This window comes from Netta rufina (assembly GCF_964035555.1).
Source record: "Netta rufina genome assembly, chromosome: 11".
Lineage (NCBI taxonomy): Eukaryota > Metazoa > Chordata > Aves > Anseriformes > Anatidae > Netta > Netta rufina.
Window position 1 is genome coordinate 14,461,744 of NC_140134.1, and position 22,562 is coordinate 14,484,305.

The following is a 22,562-nucleotide window of genomic DNA, read 5'->3' on the forward strand; positions in this document are numbered from 1 at the left end:
TGTGAGTCTAAATTCAACGATTTTACATTAATCACAGTGTGATAAGCAGCTTGTTCTTGTGTTTTAATTTTACTTGAAAACATCCAGTGTAATAAGGAGCTTTGGAACCTGTATTTAAGGAGAGAAGGCTGTCTTGGAGCTTGTTGAGTCAAACTGCAAGGGAGTGTTTCCAGTTGCGTAAGCTCCTGGAGGGAAGGGAATGGAGTTGGACTTGATTGTATCAGAATCTCCTTGAGAAGAGAAGCTTATTACCTGGATTTGGGCATTCACGTTTCACATTTTCCTTCTTGATCCTCATTATTGTCCCATCACAACCACAAGATTTCTTTTGCATTCCCTCGCTGGTTCTACCATTTGAAAGTGCCTTGTATTTGCCCTGTGACAGCGTAATTGCTCTTCAGTTACCTAGCTGGGAATGACTGCCTGGCACTGATCTAGGTTAAAGGAGAAACGCTGTGTCCAGCTGCCTCACAGTTACATGACATGCAGTCTTTGTTGCTCCTGACTTTGCAAAGTACACTGTCTGAGAAAAATTTGCACATTGTGTATATAGGAGACAAAATTATCGCTCTTCTTCATCAGAGCTCGGCCTGTGTGTTCTGTTGCTTTCAGATGCAAGGACTCCTTGTTTCATCTGTCAGGAGATGTGAACAGAGATTACTCTAACCAGGACCAAGGTACTCTCTTATTACTTCTGATACTGTCTGTAAACAGGAATTAAAAGACGCTGGTCTCCTTTATTAAAAGGAGAGGGCTGTGGAATTGAGTAGACATGATAATGCAGGGCCCCAGTTTACCCTAAGTCGTTGTGGTCACGCCTGGAATCACTTCCACTTTGAATCTGAAGTCTTAGGCTGCCAATGAAAGGTTTGAAAAAAGAGGTTGCTGAGCAGGATAATTAAGTGTGTCTGAAGACCAAACATGGCCTGCAGCAGCTCTTCTTTTTAATATGGAAATGAACACCATTAAAAGCAGAGCGTACTGGCAGTTCAGACCATAATGGATATGTTGCCTTCCAGGGCTTCCTCCTGATACCCTTTTTAACAATGGGGTTGTTTTGTTCCTTTACTCCTTTTGCCTTTGAGATGCTGGCAATGTGTGACCCATCCCTCCCTTGGTCAGATTGATCATTATCCCAACGTGCAGCAACCCCTACGCCCTCCTAACTCCTCTCCTAAGGAAAGGAGAAGAATCTCCACGACCTGGCAGTGGAGGTCTGGCTACCCTTTGCCTACAGAATTTTGTCTTCTTGCAAGAAACTGCATTACGAATTCCTCTCAGGGGACCTCTTGGATACAAAATAGATCTTCCACTGTTTTGCAAGCCTATTCCTCTTTTTCCCTTGTAGTTCATAGGTAAAGGGAAATAGATTAACTTGCTGATGTGGCCCCTGGCCAGATATACCTCGCTCTGCCCTCTGCAGAGGGAGGAGTGTGGGTTTTTTGCCCTTGTGCCAAGCAAACACTATGCAAAGCCACAAGCCAGTTCTTGATGTTTCTCCTGGAGGGACTGGGGTGGATTAACAAGTACAGACTTAACCTGGGAGACAGGGCAATGAATTTTCAGCCTTTCTCAGCCTTACCCGCCCCATTCTGTATAGAACAGGACGGAGCATACAGGAGTAACTTCACTGGATGTTAAGCACTAACACTTGCCTTTCTGCTCCCCAGCTGGAGGCTAGTAATTTAATGTATTTTAATGTGATGTGACTGAAGCCATAGAATCATGATCAAGTGGAGAAGATCCTTTTAGTGCCTTTTCTTTGTATGTTTCTAATACAGCAGTTGGAATAAGGACAGCTGTTTGAACACAAGCAATAAACTTATCTAAGAATGACACCGTGTCTGTGTGTGATTTAGAGGGTGGAGAAGAGATGCTGGGGAAGGAATCCTCTCTCCTATCTCCAAATTGGGCAAAACTGTTGAAGAGACACTGCCTGTGTTTGCTCTTGTTTTATAGGGCTTTCCTTTCACAGGAGCAGGGCAACAGCCAGATTTGACAGGCTCATTTACAACCCCAATTTCAGATGTGAAAACAATAAGAAGTAAACATCTGAGCACCTGGTAAAAGTGCACATGAAATCACCCGAAAAATGACACTTGGGGAATTGCCATCGGCTGCCCTTGAGTACAAGCAGTTAGTGCTGGAGCCCTCAGCCCAGCACAGGCACAGCTAGGTGAAACCAATGGCTACACCTGCACTGAAATATCTTATAAACAGCCTTTCCTTTGGATGGCTCTTTGTGTTGTGGGGCAAATTGCTGCGGTTGTTTAATAATGAACACCTGTTCAGGGCAGAGAGTGAAGGATAACATCTCTGGTTGAGATGGGGAGGGATGGGGAAGGGATAGCTATTAAAACTGAGCTCCTGCTGGTAGCTTGCTGTTTACTCCTGTCCCCTGCAGTAAGAGCTTTGCAAATTTAAAAGCTCCAAAATGTCACTTCCTGAGTAATGCACAAAGCGTTGCGTTCGGCAACAATTTAGTACGAATTTCCCTCTGAATTACTGGTCTCATATATATTTCATAATGGTAGCAATTAACAGGAGAATGGTACGTGAGATAAGGGATCTGCTCACAGACAAGGCTTTCCTAGCGTTTATACCCTGCTTGGCACAGTATTTCAAGAAATGTGTGAGCCATTGGAGAGTCCCAGGTGAGCAGCAAGAATGATCAAAGGTCTAAAACCCAACAGCTCTGGGGAGGGATCAGGTGAACTGGTTTTGTAGAGGAAAGGTGACTGAGAGAGGGTGTGAAGGGCATTCATGTGTCTAAAAGGCTTTCTGCCAAGAGGAAGGCAGTAAATTGGTCTCTAACTCCATCCAAGAGGTACGTTTATATTGCCACAAAGGAGAATTAAATCACACAGGTGATTTTATTTTGAACTGAAGTAAAACAAAACACTAAATAGATTGCCAGGGAAGACATTATTTAAAAAGAAACTGGGCAGACACTTGCCAGCAGTGATTTGGGGATGGTGATCCTGCCGTTGGGCATGGAAATAAATTAACTACTTCTCCAGCCCCCTGCAGACCTAAGCTTAAAGATGCCTCATGTCTTTAGGGCTCTAGCTCACCCCCAACCATGGTATATTAATGGGAATGGAGGAGACTGCAGAGACGAGGGTGTAAACCTCTGCTGCCCTGCACCCGGCTGATCTGGCTCTAAATGCTGCCTGCAGAAATTGTTTGTCATGGGGCTGGCACAGCCTCTGCCCCGCAGCGAGGGGAAGGGGAAAGGCCACAGCAGGGCAAAGGCTGCGCTGTCTGTTGATCCCAGCTCACGCCAAGGCAGGGAGAAGGCTGGCACTGCCCCTGCCCGGCCAGCAGAGCTGGGAGAAGCCTCGGTGCCAAGAGAGCAAACTTGTGAGCAGGCTGCTGCCCTTTGTCCCGCTGTCTGGAGAGCAGTGACTCACCCCGCTGCTGCGCTGGAGCCCGTCCAGGACACTGGTGTGCCTGTTCCAGGGCACTGGTGTGCCTCTGTTTGGGGGGTGAGCCCAGCAGGCAAGGCAGGTCTGTGAGTTTTGCAGGGCTGGGAGCAAATCCAGGCTCTCTGGAAGGAAAGGAGGACCAAGCATTGCTTCCAGGAGCCCAGAGCCATGCAGGCTTGGGTGCACACCTCCATGTCCTGCACGGGGGTTGAGGGACAGAGGCCGAGCTGCTGCACTGCTTGGAGGCCACATTCGTGGGACTGCACCCTGTCTTGGCCCCGCCAGCCCAGGAGAGATCCTGAGGGTCAGAAGAGTCCAGCACCGCTGAGGGGTTAGGACATGTAGGGGTCTGCAGCACGTGCCGTGCCAGCTGGAGCACAAACTGCTCCGAGGTGCCCAGAGCAAGGAAAAGAGGTGGCAGGCACGTGCTGTAACAGAGAGAGCTCCCCCTGGATATAAGGAAACAGGCATTTGTCATGAGTGTGGCTTAGCACTGCATCTGGGGCCCAGGGAGATGGGGATTTTGGCCTTGCAAGGCTTGACTGACCTCAGGCAGCCTGCCCTGCTTTGAGCGGGGCCGTTTTTGCAGCCTTCTGTCCCAAATTTGGGTGGCCTCGGGGTGCTGTTTGCCCAGTTTCCACAGCAACCCGTGGCTCTGAACCCAGCTGGGAGGTGGGGCCTGGGGGTGGTAGTGCCCAGGGCACCGCGCACCCCGGCACAGGCCCCGCACGCAGGGACAGCGCTGCCACCGGCTCCTGCTCTGCACAGACAGACCCTGGGTGAGTCCCCGGTCCCCAAAGGGGGGACAGCTTCAGCAGGACTAGTCGGGGTGAGGGCAGGGATTGCCTGCCTTCCTTCGATCTCCTGCATTCAGCTTGCTGCTGGGAAAAGGGAGTGGAGCTGTGCTTGGGGGTGTCACCAAGCCAGGAGCAGCGCAGGCGGGGGTTTTGCGGTGCTTTGCAGCCCAGCCGGGTGCATGGGGACAGGGATGATGGTGCTGAGCCATGGGGTGGTGCACAGGGGGATCGCACGGTCCCCATCACAGCCCTACATCCCAAGCATCACCGCTCAGCCTCCCTCATCCTGCCAGCAGCTCCTCTCTCCGCTCCTCTCTGCACCTACCCCCAGCCTGCCTACCCTCAGCTTGCTTTCCAGCCCTAACCCATTTCATCCTGCTTGGACCCCGCTCCTCCCAACCTCTCAGCCTCTCAGCCCATTCTTCATACCCTGGGGTGCTGAGGCCCGCTAGCAGGGGAGGAGCTCGTGGAGCCCTTGGCTGTAGGGTTTAAGTGGTAAAAAGTCAAGCCTTAGGCAATGGCACGTCCCGTGGCACCCAGGGGAGGTGTGTGTCCCAGCCCAGCTCCTGCCCATCCCACTCTGAGCTGTGGGGTGAGCAGGGAGCCCACGGGCAGCACAGCACTGTCTGCAGCTCTGAACTTCGCTTTGCCCACAGACGTGTCGCAATGACGGCCAAGAAGAATCAGACCCTGCAGGATGGAAGTGCCAAGGTGAGCGTGGGAAGAGGGAGAGGAAAGGGCAGAGCGTGGATAGTGCCAGGCAGCTCATACGGGCTGCACCAGGTGGATGTGAGTCGCACCTTGTGCTGCCCCTTGGGTTATCCTTACCTGTAATAAAACAGAGCAAATGATAACGTTTGGCGTGCTTGAAGTTATCAAGTAGGAAATCAGGAGTTAACCCCGAGCTGGAAGGAGAACAGTCATGCTTGGGAGATGGGGCAGGTGGGGACCATCAGCACTCCAACGGTGTTTGTGGGGTCATTTGTAGGGTCGCTGCTCCTCCGGCAGCAGCAGCCAGCCGGTTTTGCACAGCTGAGCCACAGGAAAGGAGGCCGGGAGACTCTCACTTGTGCCACCTCCTGGCCCTCAGCTTCCTGAGCAGCTGCTTGCTGAGCTGCCACTGGAAAGCAGCAAAATAGGGCTTGGGGACATCTCCTCCTCCAGTGGGAGCTGAGCTCCCGGGTGGGCACAGCGATGTGCCCGATGCCCGTAGGTGACGGGATGTTTTGGGGGAGCTGGCTGGCCCCTAACCATCCCTCTGTGATGCTCAGGAGAACGTGCTGCAGCGGGTCCTGCACCTGCCGGTGGTCAGCTCGACCTGCGAAAGCCTGCAGCGGACCTACGCCAGCACCAAGGAGGCCCACCCGCTCATGGCCTCCGTGTGTGAGGTCTACGAGCGGGGCGTGCAGGGCGCCGGCGCCTTGGCCTTGTGGAGCGTGGAGCCCGTGGTGCGCAGGCTGGAGCCCCAGTGTGAGTCCTGAGTCCTCCAACGCTGCCCGTGGGGAGGGGACAGGGGGGGACACGGCAGGGGGAGCCTCCCGTGGTGCTGGCATGGGCACACAGCACCCCCAGCGCAGCCCCCAGCCTTTCTCACCAGCCCGCTCTCGTGTTTTTGCCCGAGGCAGTCACTGTAGCCAACAACTTGGCCTGCCGGGGCTTGGACCACCTGGAGGAGAAGATCCCTGCCCTGCAGTACCCCGTCGAGAAGGTAGGTCACGGGTGGGACAGCAGCCTCTGGGACCCTATAGCCCCTCTGTGGAGCCCACAGGGCTTCTCCTATGGGGCACGCTGCCTGTGGTCATTGCTGGAGGTGAGGGGCTGCTCCGGGGCACCCCAAAGCAGGGAGTTGGCCACGAGGTTTGGGTAGCTCCCAGATATATGTCAGTAGTGTCCCGTGTGCCATCCCCAACAGCTGCCTCCAGCCCAGGCCATAGGAAATTGTCATGCCCCTCCTGGGTGCGGCCACGGCTGGGGTCTCTGTTGTCCCTCTGTCTGTCCCCTGCCACCTGGAGCAGGCCAGCGGGGCTCTTCTGCATCTCTCCACCCGCAGCTCGCCTCCGAACTGAAGGACACCATCTCCACCCCGCTCCAAAGCGCCAAAAGCACCATCGGCAACTCCGTGGACAAGATACTGGAGCTGGCGGCGGAGGGCTACGAGGCAACCAAGAGCACTGTGGAGACCACGGCCAGGTACACGAGGAGCAACTCGGTGAGCCAGATGGCGGCCGCCGGTGTCGACACGGCGCTGGGCGGGCTGGAGAAGCTGATGGATTACCTGCTGCCAGAAGAGGACGAGGAAGCAGGTAGACTCAATGCCCAAATCATCACCAAGGGGTGTGCAGAGGGGCGTACCTGCAGGGCAGGGGGTGGCTGGGATGGAGGAGACCCCCTGATCCTGACCCTATAAGAGGTGGCAGCTCGTTTATGGGGTGCAGATGGAGGGAGGATGCTTGGCCCTTGGCCACCAGGGGCTTCTGGTGCAGGTCCCCCACCCAGCCCTGGGCTGCTCTGCTTTTAGATAAGAAGCCCAAAGAGACTCGTGGGCCAGCAGCAAAGATCTCCCAGAGGAAGCCCAGTGCTCCCAGAGCTCCCAGCGCTCCCAGTGCTCCCAGTGCTCCCAGTGCTCCCAGCGCTCCCAGTGCCCCCAGCACCCTGGGCCGGATTGGAGCCCTGGTCAGCACCGTCTCCCACCGCGCTTACCAGCAAACCACCCAGAGCCTCCAGCGCGCCAAAACCAAGGGGCAGGAGCTGGTCACCTGGATCCCCATCGTGGTGAGTGCCTCAAGTCCCCCCCAGAGACCCCCAGCAAAACGGGGGCTACGGGAATGAGGCCAGACCTGAAATGTTGGGATTCCTACCGAAGGCTGGGCTGGGATTTCCGTCGCCTTTTCCCGTGGTAAAACCCGAGAGCCCTTTTCCCATGTTCCCAGAGAGCACAATAGGCAGCGGGGGCAGTCGCTGCCAGCTTTCCCCTGCTCAGCAGTGGGAGCTGGGGCCAGCGGTCTCCGTGCCATCAGCACATTCACACAGCCTGCAGCACGTTAGCAGGACGAGTTATTTCCAGCTGCCTCCCAATCTAGATGGCTGATTTATGGCCTTGCCATAACATCCTCCCCGCACCAAACGCCCCGTGGGAGGACCAGATACCATCAGGACAAGGGGTGCCTCACCTCTCCCACCCCGTGCTGCGGTGAGAGCCCCTTCCCAGCCGGTCCCAAAGCCCCGGGGCTGCCCCAAGCTCTGTTTTTTGCCCCTGCAGGGCAGCCTGGCCAAGCCGAGCGCACCCCAGGCACCACAAAGCCACGGTGAGGGGCAGGGCACTGCGGGTGGCTGGCTGAGCCGGCGGCAGAGCAAGGTGCCGGAGCAGAAGCAGGAGAAAGCAGGGAAGAAGGAGGACAGCCACGCCGGTGAGGTACGGAGAAACGGGAGGGCGGTGAGACGGGGTCATCCCAAAGCATCCTCCTGGCCCCAACACGTCCTCACTCTCCTCTCCAAAAAGAAAAATAAATGCACTCCTTTTCTGACACCTTCCCACGAGCTGGGTATGAGCCAGAGGATTGACTTTCCCTGGCTTATTCCTTGGGGAAAGAAATCCTGAACCCCCCAAATCCGACAGCTATGTGCCAGGCACGATGCAGGTGCCCCAATTCCCCAACCCGGCACCAAGCTCCCAGTTGTTGCTTTGGGGTCTCGGCACCGAGTGTCCCCCCACTGCACGGTCCCAGCAGTGAAAACAAGGGCAGGAAGACCCTGGGCGGGGGAGATTGAGGTTTGGGGGGGCCCTGCTGCCAGCACAGAGAGCCGGGGCTGGGAACTTTCCCCGCTGGCAGCAGCTCTGCTGGGACACGCGGACAGGAAGCTGCAGGTCGGGGTCGGTGCCCTTTGCCTCTGCCTGCAGCGGAAATGTGGGATCCCAGGGGGCTGCGAGGGTCTGGAAGGAGGGAGGTGGTGGTGGCCAGCACGAGTGGCTGTGGTGTCTTCTCTCTCCAGGCAGGGGATGGTCCCGGGCTGGTGGGCAGCGTGGCCCACAACCTGCAGAGCGCCTGCGCCTCCGGCATCTCCAGCGTGAAGAAGGTCCCCGCCGTGGCCTGGGACGCGGCCGAGGGCTTGATCCTGTTCACCCCCCGCAGGCTGTCCAGGGCCATGGAGACGGTGGATGCGCTGGGGGGGACTCTCGTCAGCGCCCCCAAGCATCTGCTGGGCACCCTGTACAGCTACGTGCCGGTGAGTTTATCACGGATCAGGTCCCGTCCACCTCCTGCAAAACCTTTTAGGTCCAAGCTCTCCCCATGAGCCCCCCCCACGGCACCACGTAGGGCCAGAGAGTCACCAAAACCTGTGATGGGGAGTCCCCATGACACCCCCCAGGCAGGGCACACCCCAGTGACACCAAGTCCCGAAGCCACCATGCCACATGTGCCCTCCTGTCCCTGTTGGGACACCGTTCACCATGCGTGTGCTCCAGGACGGGACCGCAAATTCCCGGGGAGGCAAAAGTTCAGGCCAAGCCTGCATCCCCTCCCCCTGCTCCTCCACCTCCCTTCCCTCCCCAGGGACCTCATGTCCTGCGGCTGCCCACTCCCTCCTCCTCTGGGGACCCCCGTGGGGATAAAATGTCCTGTCCTGAGCTCTCTGCCCCACGAGGTCTCCCTCGGGGCCGCCGCTCACGCCGGCTCTCAGCTCCGCAGGCAGTCGGTGAAGGATGAGGCGGCGGCTGGGGGCAGCAAGGCCAGCCCTGAGACGGAGCAGAAGGAGGAGGAGGATAGCAAGCCTGCTGCCGCCCCCGCCGAGGAGAAGTCCCAGCTGAGGGGCGACTGGCGGCTGTACCGTGGCCACCACCCACTGTCCTTCCTGGGCCTGGAGGACCCCCTCTTCATGCGCCACAACCTCTACCGCAGCCCGGCCTTCGAGCCCGAGTGCCCCCTGCCGCGGAAATCCGCCTTTGCCCCCTACAACCGGCGCGTGAGCGAGGGCTCCTACCGCTTCGGCCCCGAGGCCATGTACAGCCGGGCCTACTACGCCAACCTCTACAGCCCGGCCTTCAAGAAGGACTGAGGAGGTGGTGGGGGCACACGGCTCGGCACCCCACAGCACGCTTCGCCCCGCCACTACCCGCGTCCCCACACGGACACAGACATCGGTGTGCCAACGAGCAGGGACGTCCCTCCCACCCAGGGGGTGTCTCCATGCTCATGGTTTGCATCCATGGTTGTGTCCTGATGGGGTGTCAGCCCCCATCCCCAAGCTGGAGCCCAAGCAGATCATAGGGAACCCGTGGGTGCTTTGCCCTGTGGTTGTCCCTGCCACGCATGCCCCCCCCGCAGACACAGGAGGGTCCTCGCTCTGCCCCAGGGGTGGCTCTTCCCTGGGGAGTGCGCTGGGGCCAGGAGGGGGAGAGCAAAGGCAGCCAAAAGTGCTGCTGTTGGAGGGAGAAGTAGGTGGAGGAGAGAGCAGAGGGGACTGGAGAAGAGAAGAAGAAGAAAGGGACCAGCTCTGGGCCACCCTGGTCCTTTTTGAGGGTCGGAAACGAGGCCGGTGACAGTGGGTGGAGTGCCTGGACCCCCTTCTCCTGCGGTTCTGCCCCACTTCCCGCTACTTGTGGTTGTATCTGCTGCAGTAATAAACCTTCTCTACCTGCCCCCGGCACAGTTTGCTTTCCCAGAGCTAGCCCAGCAGCAGGATGGGTTGAGGAAGGGGAAACAGCCCCTGGGCACCCAAGCAGGGACAAGGGGACCCCGAGGGTGCCTGCAGAGGCTGAGCTAGCTGGGTCTATGTGGTGAGCCACAAAGGGCTGGGAACACCGCGGGAAGGAGGGCCCCTGCCTTTCACCATGCTCGGGCAGTGCCCAGCACCATACGTGCCTCTTCCCATGCCTGGAGTACAAATTCACAGCCACGAGGAGCCAGGGGCTTCCTGCCAAAGAAGATTTATTCCGTTTAGAGGAGAACAGAGTGGAGAACTCACTGTCTGTACCGCGCACACCACCCCCTTCCTACATGCTGCTTTCCCAGGCACACCAGGGAAGGGGAAAAGCCTCCAAGCCCTCCTCCCCACCTCCCTTCCTCCCCGGGGACCCGCCGGCTCACAGAGGTCTGGGTTTACGAGACGCACGGTGCAGTCCCACATCCTGGGAACGAGCCCGGAGCCTGACTTTCCCATGCACAGCCCGCGCGCCACTCGCACAAGGGAAATGGCCACAGCCACCAAAGGGCTGCGGGCGGGAGGCGCAGGTCACCAGCACGGCTCCGCTTGGAGTCACGGAGAGAAGGAGGGTGGGACGGGAGGGTCAAGGACCCGGCCTGATATCCTGCGGGGTCAGCAGCAGGATGCCAAGGTGACAGATTGGGGACACGGAACGGGGCGGAGGTGGCGTGTCCTCCCTGCTCACAGGGGCAGCTTCCCAGAGAAGGAGCTGTATGTTCCTGCAGGAAACCACCGTGCTGGTGGAAATGTGCCCCATCTCCACGGGCACCCCGACGAGGCTCCATCCAGCCGGGCAGCACGGGGAGAAGCAACACCCAGGCCACGGCTCAGAGGGAGTCCGTTCGTTTGCGGGCAAACACCGCTGACATGGTCTTGACGATGCCCCGGATGCCCGTACCCTTTTTCAGGGCCAGTTTGGTGTCGGGGATGCGCTCGGCCAGTCCGTGGAAGACCATGAGGGCCCCGTGATACGCCTCGGCCGCAGAGACCTCGTAGAACCCACAGTCCAGGGAGAGGGCCAGGAGCCGTCCCTCCTCGCTGGACACCTCCCGTTGGTGGTGCAGGTCCCGCTTGTTGCCCACGATGACGATGGGCACCTTCTCCTGGCTTTGCCCCTCCTTGGCCGCCTTGATGAACTGGATTTTGGGGGGCAGGATGTCAAAGCTGGCGCGGTCGCAGATGCTGTAGACCAGGACGAAGCTGTCTGCCCACTGGATTCGCTTCTCCTCCGAGGAGCCATCATCTGCCTGGTCCTAGGGAAAGAGATAAGGAGGGTTTCTGAAGGTTTCTTTACCCAGCTCCCTCTCTCCATGCCAGCCTGCTAGTGCAGGGTGCAGAGATCCCGAGCCCATCGGGACAGGAATGGCAGTGAGCAGTACAGAGATGACCAGACAGGGATACTGGAGTCAGAGCCCTCCCCTTCCCATACAGACGGGAATTGGCACAGGTAATAACAGCGTGGGGTCCTCCGTGGGGCACTCCCACTGCATTAATACCTTGTGCTCAGTCCAGAGGCACAATATCAGTGCCTCACTGTCCTCCCCGGTCAGAAAACTGCGTGCTGCGATGACTATTACCACAAACAGCACAGCTGCCCTGTACTCAGCAGGCAAAAAGGACTCAGATCCTACAAACCATCTGCTGAGCGAGCCTGAAGCGAGAGCTTTGTGTAGCTGGGGCTCCCAGCCCGTGGGTGCTGCTTTTAGCAAAGGCTGGGTTTTCATTCTGGGGGTGAAGATGAGTGAGGAGTGCAGCCCTCTCACCTGGGAGGTGGGGACGTCCCAGATGTGGAAGAGAATCTCCCGACCGTCCACGGTCAGGGTGTGGCTGTAGATGAATTCTGACAAAAAAAAAAAGAGAGGGAACAAAGACGCTTGCCCACACAGATCCCAGAGACAGTTCCCTTGCACCAGGTCTTCTCCCCTAAAAGCCTTTAGTGTCCACCCTGAGAGACTGCAAGCCCCGAGGCACAGCCCTCAGGCTCTCTGTACAGCAGCAGCGGGGGCTGCGGGGCAGATTTGCCTCTGCCATGAGTACCCCACACTCAGCCCATACACACTTTTGCCACCTGAGCCTTTGGCACCCCAAAGAAATGGTTCCGAAGTGAAAAAAGGGCTCACTGAACAGACACGACCTTCAAGTGTCCCGGGAGCAGGCAGAGGCTCTAGGGAAGCACAGGAGAGGATGGGAAGGAACCGAACCCTGCAGCAGGATGGGGATCAGGCTCACTTTCTGACCTTCCAGTCCCCAGCGGGTGTTTAGTGGGACCGGCCCTGGCCCAGCACTCACCCATGTCTCCGTACTCCCCGATAAAGCGCCTGGTGAGGAAACGCACAGTCAGGGCTGCAGAGGGGAGAATAAGAGTCACAAAATAATCCTAAACCTCCCGGATTCATGCTTAAACCCAGACCAAGGTCAGCACAGCCCCTGACCACACTCAGGCAGCGATCCCCCTGTAACCTCCCGCTACAGGGACCGATCTCGGATTCCCTCCCTTCCAGCCATGGGGCTGCAAACAGCAGAGAGACACGGCACGAAGCGGCACACCAGCAGACTGCAGCTCAGTGGAAAACACCTTCCCCATCCCTCCCCTGCTGCCTGCAAGGTCGTGTTCAGCTTCCCCTCCCTGGTACCCAAAAGCACAGCCCCATCCCCCCTTCTGTCCCAGAGCACAGCGGGGTTGCTCTCCGCAGCTTAATCTCCAAACTCTCCTGCAGCTCTCCGTCTTTTTTTTTTTTATTTTTCAGTAGAAAGGCTTCTCCGTGCCTGGCAAGTTTCAGCTCTCCGCTCGCGGTCGTTTCCTACCTGATTTCCCCACGCTGTCGGCTCCCATCACGAGCACATTCGCTTCTGCTTTCAGGGCGGTGGGGCCGGGCACCTCCAGCAGGGCAGGGTGGTCGGGGGTGAAGCTGGCGCTCCTGCGCAGCCGGAGCCCCATGCCGAGCGTGGCCGTGCCCTGCCGGCGGTCCCGGCAGCGTGTCCGAGGGGGTCGGCAAATCCCACGGCACCCAGGGGACCCGCCGGGACCACCCCGCTCCCGGCAGCCGCCGGGGAGCTGCGGCCGGGGCTGCAGCCGGAGGGATTCCAAACTTTGTAATCCGTCAATCGGCTCATCCCGGCACACGTCAGCGCCGGGCTGGCCCCGTCATCCCGCAGCGTGGCGGGCTGCCCGCAGCAGCGCTGCCGCACGCGGCCCAGCAGCCTGCCCACGCCTGCCAACGGGCACCCCAGTGTCCCCCGCCACCTCCCCGCCGACTCGACGGGGCTTGTGGGGAGCAGCGGAGCGGCTTGTGACGGGCGTATCACGACTGGCGGAGGGGCTTGGGGCTGATGGGGTGCCTCGCAGACTGTATAAGTGATGGGGCATCTTGTGACCGAGGGGGTATATCGTGACAGATGGGGCATCTCGTGATGGATGGGGTATCTCACAACTGACAGGGCATCTCACGACCGAGGGGGTATATTGTGACTGATGTGGCATCTCATGACTGATGGGGCATCTCACAGCTGGTGGGGTGTATCGTGATAGATGGGGCATCTCACAAGTGACGGGGCATCTCACAACTGAAGGGGCATCCCATGACTAATGGGGCATCTCACAAGTGATGGGGTATATCACGACTGATGGGGCATCTCACAACTGGTGGGGTATATCGTGATAGATGGGGCATCTCGCAAGTGACGGGGCATCTCACGACTGACAGGGTATATCACAACCAATGGGGTATACAGGCCTGTCAGTTTGACCTCAGTGCCAGGGAAGCTCATGGAGCAGATCCTCCTGAGAGTCATCACGCAGCACTTGCAGGGGAAGCAGGCGATCAGGCCCAGTCTGCATGGGTTTATGAAAGGCAGGTCCTGCTTGACAAACCTGATCTCCTTCTATGACAAAGTGACGTGCTGGGTGGACGAGGGCAAGGCTGTGGATGTGGTCTACCTTGACTTCAGCAAGGCTTTTGACACCGTCTCCCACAACATTCTCCTCAAGAAACTGGCTGCTCTTGGCTTGGACTGGCGCACGCTTCGTTGGGTTAGAAACTGGCTGGATAGCCGGGCCCAAAGAGTCGTGGTGAATGGAGTCAAATCCAGTTGGAGGCCTGTCACTAGTGGCGTCCCCCAGGGCTTGGTGCTGGGGCCGGTCCTCTTTAATATCTTCATCGATGATCTGGACGAGGGCATCGAGTGCACCCTCAGTAAGTTTGCAGATGACACCAAGTTAGGTGCGTGTGTCGATCTGCTCGAGGGTAGGAAAGCTCTGCAGGAGGATCTGGATAGGCTGCACCGATGGGCTGAGGTCAACTGCATGAAGTTCAACAAGGCCAAGTGCCGGGTCCTGCACCTGGGGCGCAATAACCCCAAGCAGAGCTACAGGCTGGGAGAGGAATGGTTGGAGAGCTGCCAGGCAGAGAAGGACCTGGGAGTGATGGTGGATAGTCGGCTGAATATGAGCCAGCAGTGTGCTCAGGTGGGCAAGAAGGCCAACGGCATCCTGGCTTGTATCAGGAACAGTGTGACCAGCAGGGCTAGGGAGGTGATCGTCCCCCTGTACTCAGCTCTGGTGAGGCCGCACCTCGAGTACTGTGTTCAGTTTTGGGCCCCTCGCTACAAGAAGGACATCGAGGTGCTTGAGCGGGTCCAGAGAAGGGCGACGAAGCTGGTGAGGGGCCTGGGGAACAAGTCCTACGAGGAGCGGCTGAGGGAGCTGGGCTTGTTCAGCCTGGAGAAGAGGAGGCTCAGGGGCGACCTTATCGCTCTCTATGGGTACCTCAAGGGAGGCTGTAGCGAGGTGGGGGTTGGTCTGTTCTCCCACGTGCCTGGTGACAGGACGAGGGGGAATGGGCTTAAGTTGAGCCAGGGGAGTTTTAGGTTAGATGTTAGGAAGAACTTCTTCACTGAAAGGGTTGTGAGGCATTGGAACAGGCTGCCCAGGGAAGTGGTGGAGTCACCATCCCTGGAAGTCTTCAAAAGACGTTTAGATGTAGAGCTTAGGGATATGGTTTAGTGGGGACTGCTAGCGTTAGGTCAGAGGTTGGACTCGATGATCTTGAGGTCTCTTCCAACCTAGAAATTCTGTGATTCTGTGTGTGTCAGTACTTGGAGAGAGAGAAAGAGCAGAGTCCTGCTGTGCGTGGGGTTGCATAAAGGCTCCCCAAGGCAGTTCAGGTGTACCCAAAGGCTTCCATTGGGAGCATTTTTTCCATGGGCTGCAGGGGAATCTCCGTTCTGGCACCTCGAGCACCTTGTCCCCCTCCTTCACTCACCGTGCTGGCTACAGGGCTCTTTCTCCCACTGTTTCTTGCTCACTCATCTCATGACTGATGCACAGTGGCTTCTGTTGTTGCTGGTTTTTGTTTTCCTCTCTTAGATGCGCTCTCACACAGGCACCAGCAGCGTCACTCACTGGTCCAGCTTTGGACACCGGTTGCTTTTGGAGCCAGAGGGAATGGGCTTTATCTGCCACGGGGCATCTCCTGGGACCCCTCACTGAGGCCATTCCTACAGCACTGCTGCTACCACTATTTATTTTCATTACCTCACCAACCCAGGGATCCCCCAGGCAGCACCTATGCAGAGGTACACAAGTACCATGCACACAACGCTGAGCTCGGCCCGTACCACAGATTCACTGAACCTGCTCTTTGCTCCTGTTTATCAAGGATTCGTGCAGGTGGAGTTCACCACTGTGCTTTGATCTTCTTTATACTCCCCATCAGGACAGGGAGAGAGAGACATCCTCCTCAACCATATTCCACTGAGAGCAGGAGTTAGGAGACTCTTATCAAGTCAAGATAGAGCGCTGACGGCATTAAGCTAGGATGCTACTCAGTGTCTTTGCTAACCGTGGTGCGTTGTGCAAATTACCTAAAGCAAGAAGCCGTGGGCCCCTTCCCAAGGTCAGTCTCCCACGAAGACTGGGAGCCTGTCTTAAGAAACTGGCAGAAACTGGTCCTGAGGATGGACAAGAGCCAAGGAGCAACTGAGTCTGCGCAGAGACAAGAGGTCAAGGAGCAGAGACGAGGAAGAGTCACCAACCTTCATCCCCACGACCCCCGACGACCACCACCAAGACACACTGCGCAAGCGCAGGCGGGAAGAGTTTCCAGCAATGACTGCTTGGGACTCATTTTAAGACGAAGCGGGGACAGGCTATGAATATGTACGGGCGCGCTGTGAAACTTCAGGCCTACGTAACTCTTTGCTGCAGATAAGCAAGGCAAGTTGCCGCATCAGGTACGCACAACTTTGAGAAAAATCTCAAATAACTTTCTTCAGACAGGATCTTCTGTGAAGATATTTTATTCACGATTGCAAGGGCGGGCGTCCCATCACTCCGGAGCGCATTTTAGTAAACAAATCCTAACCTTTTATTCCCTATTGCCCAGCCCCTGATCACCTCCCCTGTTTCCTCATTGGCAGAGTACTACAGGTTCTCAAGCTACTCGACCCTCCTCTATACCGTATATGTACCATTTTTCTTGTTTTCAACCCTTTAATTTCTCCCTTCTTGTGCGTTGAGGTCTTGTGATCTTTGTTTTACTGTTCTCACACTGCTCATCCTGTTTGTCTCAAGCTTCCAACTTATTTTGGAACAGCGAGGCCTTCTACCGTCCACTCATCTCCTTAGCATTTCTCCTTGTTATGACTACACAACCACCGTGCAATACAGAAAAGTAGTTCTGTACTGCAAAAACACAACTTTGTTTCTCACAGGGGGACTACCCCCGTGCCGCCCAGCGCTGAATAAACACACCTACTTTACAATCTTATGGATTGTGGAGTCCGTTTTCCACAAGCCACCACTCCTAAGCCATTCCCCACCACACCACCTAAAACCCTTACGGCTGCCCACTACGGTAGAGGCTGGAATGCTCAGCACACCATGCAAAGGATTCCCCGGCCCTGCACGTGTTGTTGGAGTTTTAATGGAATGCAGACGTTTGAAGGTTTTGTGCCTCTCCCTGGCTTAGGAGAGGCAGCAGCACAGTGCCCGTCGGCACCAGCCCGATGTCAGCTGCTCCCTTGGATGTGTCAGGATGAAGATGGTCTGAGTGGCCAGAGACACAACACTTTCCTCCTCGTCATTCTGCAAGGGCTGGAGGACTGCAATGGAGAGCAACAGAGCAGAAATGAAACCCACCTGTCTGCAGAGACTGCGGGCAGAGCCTGCCACCCCGGAACATACTCCAGAAAAGCCCTTTCTCTTAGCCACCCCGCTACTGGCCAGCTTCAACCCCAACCGAGCTTTTGGCCATACAAACTTTCTCCCTTCCCTCTGAGAAAGGTGAATGCCCCCTGCCCCACCGGTCGTGGACCCACACCCCGCTGCCCTCACTCACAGCCGCAGATTTCATGGATCTTCCTCTCGCTCTGGTCCTTGCAGTGCTGCGCGGCAAGACCTAGGCACAAAGCTGCTGTCAGAAGCCTGCAAGGCGCCCCCCAGGCCCACTTGCATGGGGACCCAGTCCCGGGGGGGACTCTGGGGACACTGGGGCTGGCAAAGGCTGACAAAAGAGGGACCCCGGGGGCTGTGGCTCACCGATGAATCTGATGGCTGCCTCCCGCAAGGTGACCTGAGTGTGCTGCAGGTACGGCAGGCTCTGCTGCAGGTATTTCTCCACCTTTCTCTTGTTCTGCACGAGCTGGAGAGAGCGCAAGGTTACGGGGCTTGCAGACCCTGCCCAGCTGGACAGACCACCCCCTCCTGCCAACACCCCCCCTTCCCCTCAGGCCATTCCCATCTCCCAGCCACGAGCCCTGTGGGGCTGGGGTTTTGAGGTATGGAGAGAGCTGTTGTCTTTACCAAGCACTCTGCGATCCTCCAGGTCTGCTCTGTCTGTGCCAGGTGCTTGAGTTTTTCCTTCTTCAGGAAGTTTGCAGCGGTGACAAGGGCTTCCAGGGAGGCCTGCAGAGCAGCAGAGGCTGAGATGGCACCAGAGCCCAGGGAAGGGGACCTGGCAACCCCCACCTCTTGGCAGGGCTGCAGGCCTTTCCCAGCCCACGGTGGGATAATGCAGTGGGGGGTGAGTGTGAACTGCGTTTGCCATAAGGAAGGAGGGGAGCTGTGCCCCCATTCTCCGTGACGCAGGCGGCTGCACCCCGAGGGGACGCACGTGCCAAGTGCCCGGTTGCCTTCAGCCCTGTCACCGGACGCCCAGGCAACCCCTGTGGTGTCAGTCTGCTAGTCCCTCTAGTCAGGTATGCCATACGCACCTTGGCCACGCTCTGGGTCTGGTCACTCAGGTGAAAAAAGAGTGGGAGCAGGCTCCTCTGCACGACCTTCTTCAGCTGCCTCTTGTGGCGCCACAACGCAGCCTGCATCACTTTGTTGTAGAGGCAGATGGAGAGCTCTTGCAGCTGGCTGCACTCCTGGTAGGAGGAAGAGAGGAAGACTTCAGCAAGAGCTGCTCCCTGCCCGCGGTGAGCAGGGGCGTTAGGGTGGCTGACGTGAACGGAGGTGCTACAGAATCAGAGTGTGCTCAAAGGAGCTGTGGCCAGATCTGTAGCCACAGTGAAAGGACGCAGCCCCACTAGAGGGAACGTAAGAGGCCTCCTTCACGGGGGGCAGCTGTCATGAGAGTGCCCATTTGTGGGCTCAGGTCCCGCAGCAGCCTTACATCGTTAAACAGTGGCAGGATGTCCCCAGCCACTTGCAGAGCGATGGAGCTGGCCTGCTTCCTCTTCACGTGGTCCATCACGTTTCCGATGAGAAGCAGGGCCTTCATCTTGGTGTCAGACCTGGCAACCTGCAGGCCCTGAATGATGCCTGGCAGCAGCACGGGAAGTTTTCTTGCCTGGAGGAAGGACAGAGTTTCCGTTTGGTGAAACGATGAAAGGCCACCCTGGCCAAAAGCCTGTGGTGCCAGGGCACCAGGCTGCCATCTTGCTCGCGCAGAGGCAGCACGACGAAAAGGAGGGCAGCTGAGCAAAGACTCTGTGCCCCCTTTTCGGACCCGCCCCAAAAGCTACATGGCATGCATGGAAAGCTCCCCAGAGAGCCGCTGGGCCCCTCCATGGCCAGCTCATTTCTTGGCCATTTCTTCCGCGCCACAGAGCTGCGGGCAGAGCAGAGCCCTCCCAGCTGGCCGGGAGCAGGCCATGATACCTTCAGGACAAAGGCCCACCGGCCTTCACAGAAGTGTGCCCTGCTCACCATGACAGGTGTCTCTGATGCTCGGAGGAGAGCGCTGAGCACCAGCGAGTGCGTCACTCGGTTGGGATGCTTCAAGAGCCTCTGGAGATGGTGCAGGGCCCCCGAGTCGTCTTCTCCAACATCTGGGTGGGCCAGCAGCTGAAAGGAACACAGCATTGAGAGACTGTCAGAGGCTGCAGGCAGCTCCTGGCTCTCGCGGCGCCTCAGGCCAGGGGCCCCGGGGCCAGGCAGCCTGTCCTAGGGCAGCTGTGGCTGTGGAAGGCCGCAGGGCCCCTGAGTGCCCTGTGCCTGGCAGCACCCAGCAGCCTTTCTTTGCCTGCTCCTCCCGCACGGACGTCCTGGAGGAGCTGCCAGTTTGGGGGTAGATGGGCAGAGGCACACACACGGCCCTGAAGAGGAGCAAGGCCTCGTCCAGTAACTCACCGCCAAGTGAGGGATGCAGTTGTCGTCAGGGATGAAGCTCGGGAGCCTGCGCAGCTTCTGCTCCTGGAGCACGCTAAGTGTCTCCCTCAGGACATTCTCCATCGTCTGGTTCTGGGAGAACATGGTTTCCCACATGGCCAGGGCAGTGCTGCAAGGACGAAGCACTCAGTCAGCAGGGCACACTCCGCCCCAGCGCCGTGGCCTGCACAGGCCCCGCAGGCCCCAGGCTGTCCTGCAGCCCTGGCCCTGCCGCCCCCCTCCCTTGGGGTGCCCTGGGAGCCTTGTCCAGGCAAGCAGGAGAGGGCAGAGATGACGTTCCCTGTGGTGGCAGGGATCCTGGCTGGCTTGCTCAGCTCCGGCTGCCCTGGCTGTGGCCAAGGAACCACGGCTGGAAAGCATGGCGGCGTGGAGGGCCCTGCTCTGGAAACGCAGCGTGCAGTTTGCTGTGGATGTGTCAGGCAGATGTGTCCTGTCCCCTCCCCTCCCATACAAGAAGCCCTGAAGGTTGGCATGCCTGTCAGATGATGGCGAGATCTGCAGCAGGGTGCTGGCCACCTCCCTTGGCCGCTGGTTGGCCAGCCAGAGGATGAGGATGTCCAGGCTGCGCCGGGCTGATGCCGTGTTGATGCACTCCACGTGTCTGTAGATGCACCTCACGATCTCTGGCACCTGGAGAGGCAAAAATGGAGTGCAGACGTATTTTCAGCCACTACTCACACAACTGCCCTTCCCATCGCTCTGGGATGGCTTCCAGGGATTGCCTGAGGTGCCTGAGAGGGCTGGACGTGGCAGGGAGGAAGCGGGGCCTGACATGGGCTAACGGGCAGGGCAATCCAACTACAGGCCACTTACGTCGGTCAGCCAGGAGGCAGGGTCTTCGATGGCCATATCCAGCACACTGCTGGCCTCCTGCTTGTCGTATATGTTGGAGTCTCTCAGGGCTTCAATGACCTGGAGGATGATGTCTGTCCTCTGAGACTGCTGGAGGTATTCTCCAAAGTTCTGCAAGGAGGAAGGGACGTAAGACACGTTGCAGCAAGTGCCCCGATGGTGCTGCAGAACTGAGCGGTGAGAGCAGCTCTGGAGACAGATGCCTGGCCGTGCTGGCAGCAGTGCCCACGGGAAAGCAGGAAGCAGGGGCTGCAGTCCCTGCGTGGTGGGGGCTGAGAAGAGCCCTCGGGGTGAGGGACCAGGGTTGGAGGCACGGGCCCAGGGTGCTGGCCCTGCAGATATGTGGGGCTTGCCGGTGGCCAGGAGGGCCAGGAGGAGCTGCTGCTGTGAGGCTGGAGTACCGCCTATGGAGAGGTCCTACTCAGGGACAGCAGGACCGCGCGGGCCAGAACAGCGAGGCCACACCAGCCGCACTGATGCCGGAGCCCTGTGTTCCCACAAGTCTCCTGCTGCTGCTGGGACAAGTGTGCCAGGAAGGGAGGAACTCATTACCGTGGCAATGTCCGTGGTAGTGGGCGAAGGAAGCCAGGGTATGGCCTCAGCTTTCCCCTGAGGCTGTTGATTATCTTCTGGTGCTGTTCTTCCTAAACACGGCAGCAGAGGGGGACAAAAAGAAGAAGATTCACAAGGACAAGCCACTTTTGTTAGGAGGCTTACCAAGTGGCGAAAAGAGCTTTTGAGTAGGAATGGCTGAGGAGGGCGGAGATGCTGCAGAGCCCAGGGAGGAAGCGTTGGACAGAGATGGAAAGCAAAGGCAGACATCTGATGGGAGCAACGGAGATGGCAAGAGAGCAAGGGGTGACGTGTGCCTCAGGGGTACGCATGCAAATGCTCCCAGCTTGGGACACACAAAGGAACGAGAGCCCTGCGTGCAATCGCACAACCAAAACGCTCTTGGCCTAACTGAGGTGTGGGGGGTGGCTCGAAGGGCTGGAGCGCTGTAGTGCAGGGATACGAGGGGTACATACAGGGATCCTCTCTCTAGGAAGACCACTCTAGAGGTCTCCACAAGAGCGCTCCATGGCACTACTTAGGAAAAGAAGCAAGTGCCTCAGGCAGTGCCTGTGTCTGGAGGGGAAGGAAGCCCAACACAGCTTCTCTTACTGTTTGTCTGGAGGAATCGGAAGAGGTAATGAAGGGCATCCAAAGCCTCCCATCGTAGCTGCCAGTTCTTGCAAGTGTGGCAAAGGAGGAGCCATCCCACCAACTGTCCCAGGAGAGGCAAATTGCACTCTGTGCATCCATTCGTGGGTCCTCCATCGGCGCTGCGGTCCTGGGCGAGAGAGAGAGGAGGGAAGTGCTGTGGGAGGCAGCTGGGGCCAAAGTCCTGGAGCCAAGAGTGTGCCCAGGGCTGGGTCCCAGGTGAGTCAGCAGCCTTGGCCATGCCTGCTCTCCCACCGTGCTCCCTGGGCGCTTGAGGCCTGCACAGGACGGGGGGCAGAGCTGGCTCCCGAGAGTGCTCTCAGGGACTGGGAACATCCCCCAGGATCGGGGTCCATGGGCAAAGGAGGGCTGAAGGCCCTTGCTTCAGGGCTGAGCCCTAGCTGAGGGTCTGTAGCCGGGCTTGCCTCGGCAGCACCCCTGAGCTGCAGGCTGATGTGGTCTGCGGGGAAGGGGAGGTGGGCTGGCTGGAGGGGTGCGTGGCTCCTTACCTCCGGTGAGAAGCTTGTGGCTAGCCAGCTGGTCAGCTTCACGGCCCTCCCCACGGCCCTCTCGCAAATAGCTTCGCTGTGGGAGTTGGCAAAGGGCAGCAGAATCTGTGAGGGGAGAAAGTGCTGGTCTGCCCTGGGAGCTGATGCCCGCTAAAGCAGGAGCATCAGTGCTGGGCTCCCGCAGCACTCCGATCTCGGGAGGAAAGCACCGCGGACAAGGAGGCAGGTGGACAGCAGCAGCACCAGTGGTGACCAGTGCAGTGCCTCGGAAGAGGGGTCCAATTCCTGCCGCTGCGTTGACGCAAAGGAAGCCCAGGAGCGCCATGGGCAAGGCTTTTCTCCGACACACGAGGAGTCTGTGGAGGGGAAAGGTCTGCAGCCAGGGGATATGGGGCTGCCAGAAGACCTGAGTGGGCAGCCCCCGGTTCCCCCAAGGGAGGCGGGCACCCTTCCTGCC

General features: G+C 58.1%; 2 protein-coding genes across 2 annotated transcripts; one reads left to right on the forward strand and one right to left on the reverse strand.

Annotated features, from left to right (window-relative positions):
• Positions 1–4,158: 4,158 nt before the first annotated feature.
• PLIN1 (perilipin 1) lies at positions 4,159–9,804 on the forward strand. The gene is made up of 9 exons (XM_084293080.1): positions 4,159–4,207; positions 4,882–4,936; positions 5,497–5,695; positions 5,851–5,933; positions 6,276–6,528; positions 6,744–6,997; positions 7,485–7,637; positions 8,216–8,449; positions 8,906–9,804. The coding sequence occupies exons 2-9, from the start codon at positions 4,892–4,894 to the stop codon at positions 9,278–9,280; spliced, it is 1,596 nt and encodes a 531-aa protein (XP_084149206.1). The 5' UTR covers positions 4,159–4,207; positions 4,882–4,891; the 3' UTR covers positions 9,281–9,804.
• A 572-nt stretch (positions 9,805–10,376) lies between these two features.
• LOC311213418 (ras-related and estrogen-regulated growth inhibitor-like protein) lies at positions 10,377–12,894 on the reverse strand. Its single transcript, XM_084293397.1, has 4 exons — positions 12,734–12,894; positions 12,218–12,271; positions 11,692–11,768; positions 10,377–11,181 (listed from the first exon to the last, which is right to left on the reverse strand). The coding sequence occupies exons 1-4, from the start codon at positions 12,864–12,866 to the stop codon at positions 10,756–10,758; spliced, it is 690 nt and encodes a 229-aa protein (XP_084149523.1). The 5' UTR covers positions 12,867–12,894; the 3' UTR covers positions 10,377–10,755.
• Positions 12,895–22,562: the final 9,668 nt, after the last annotated feature.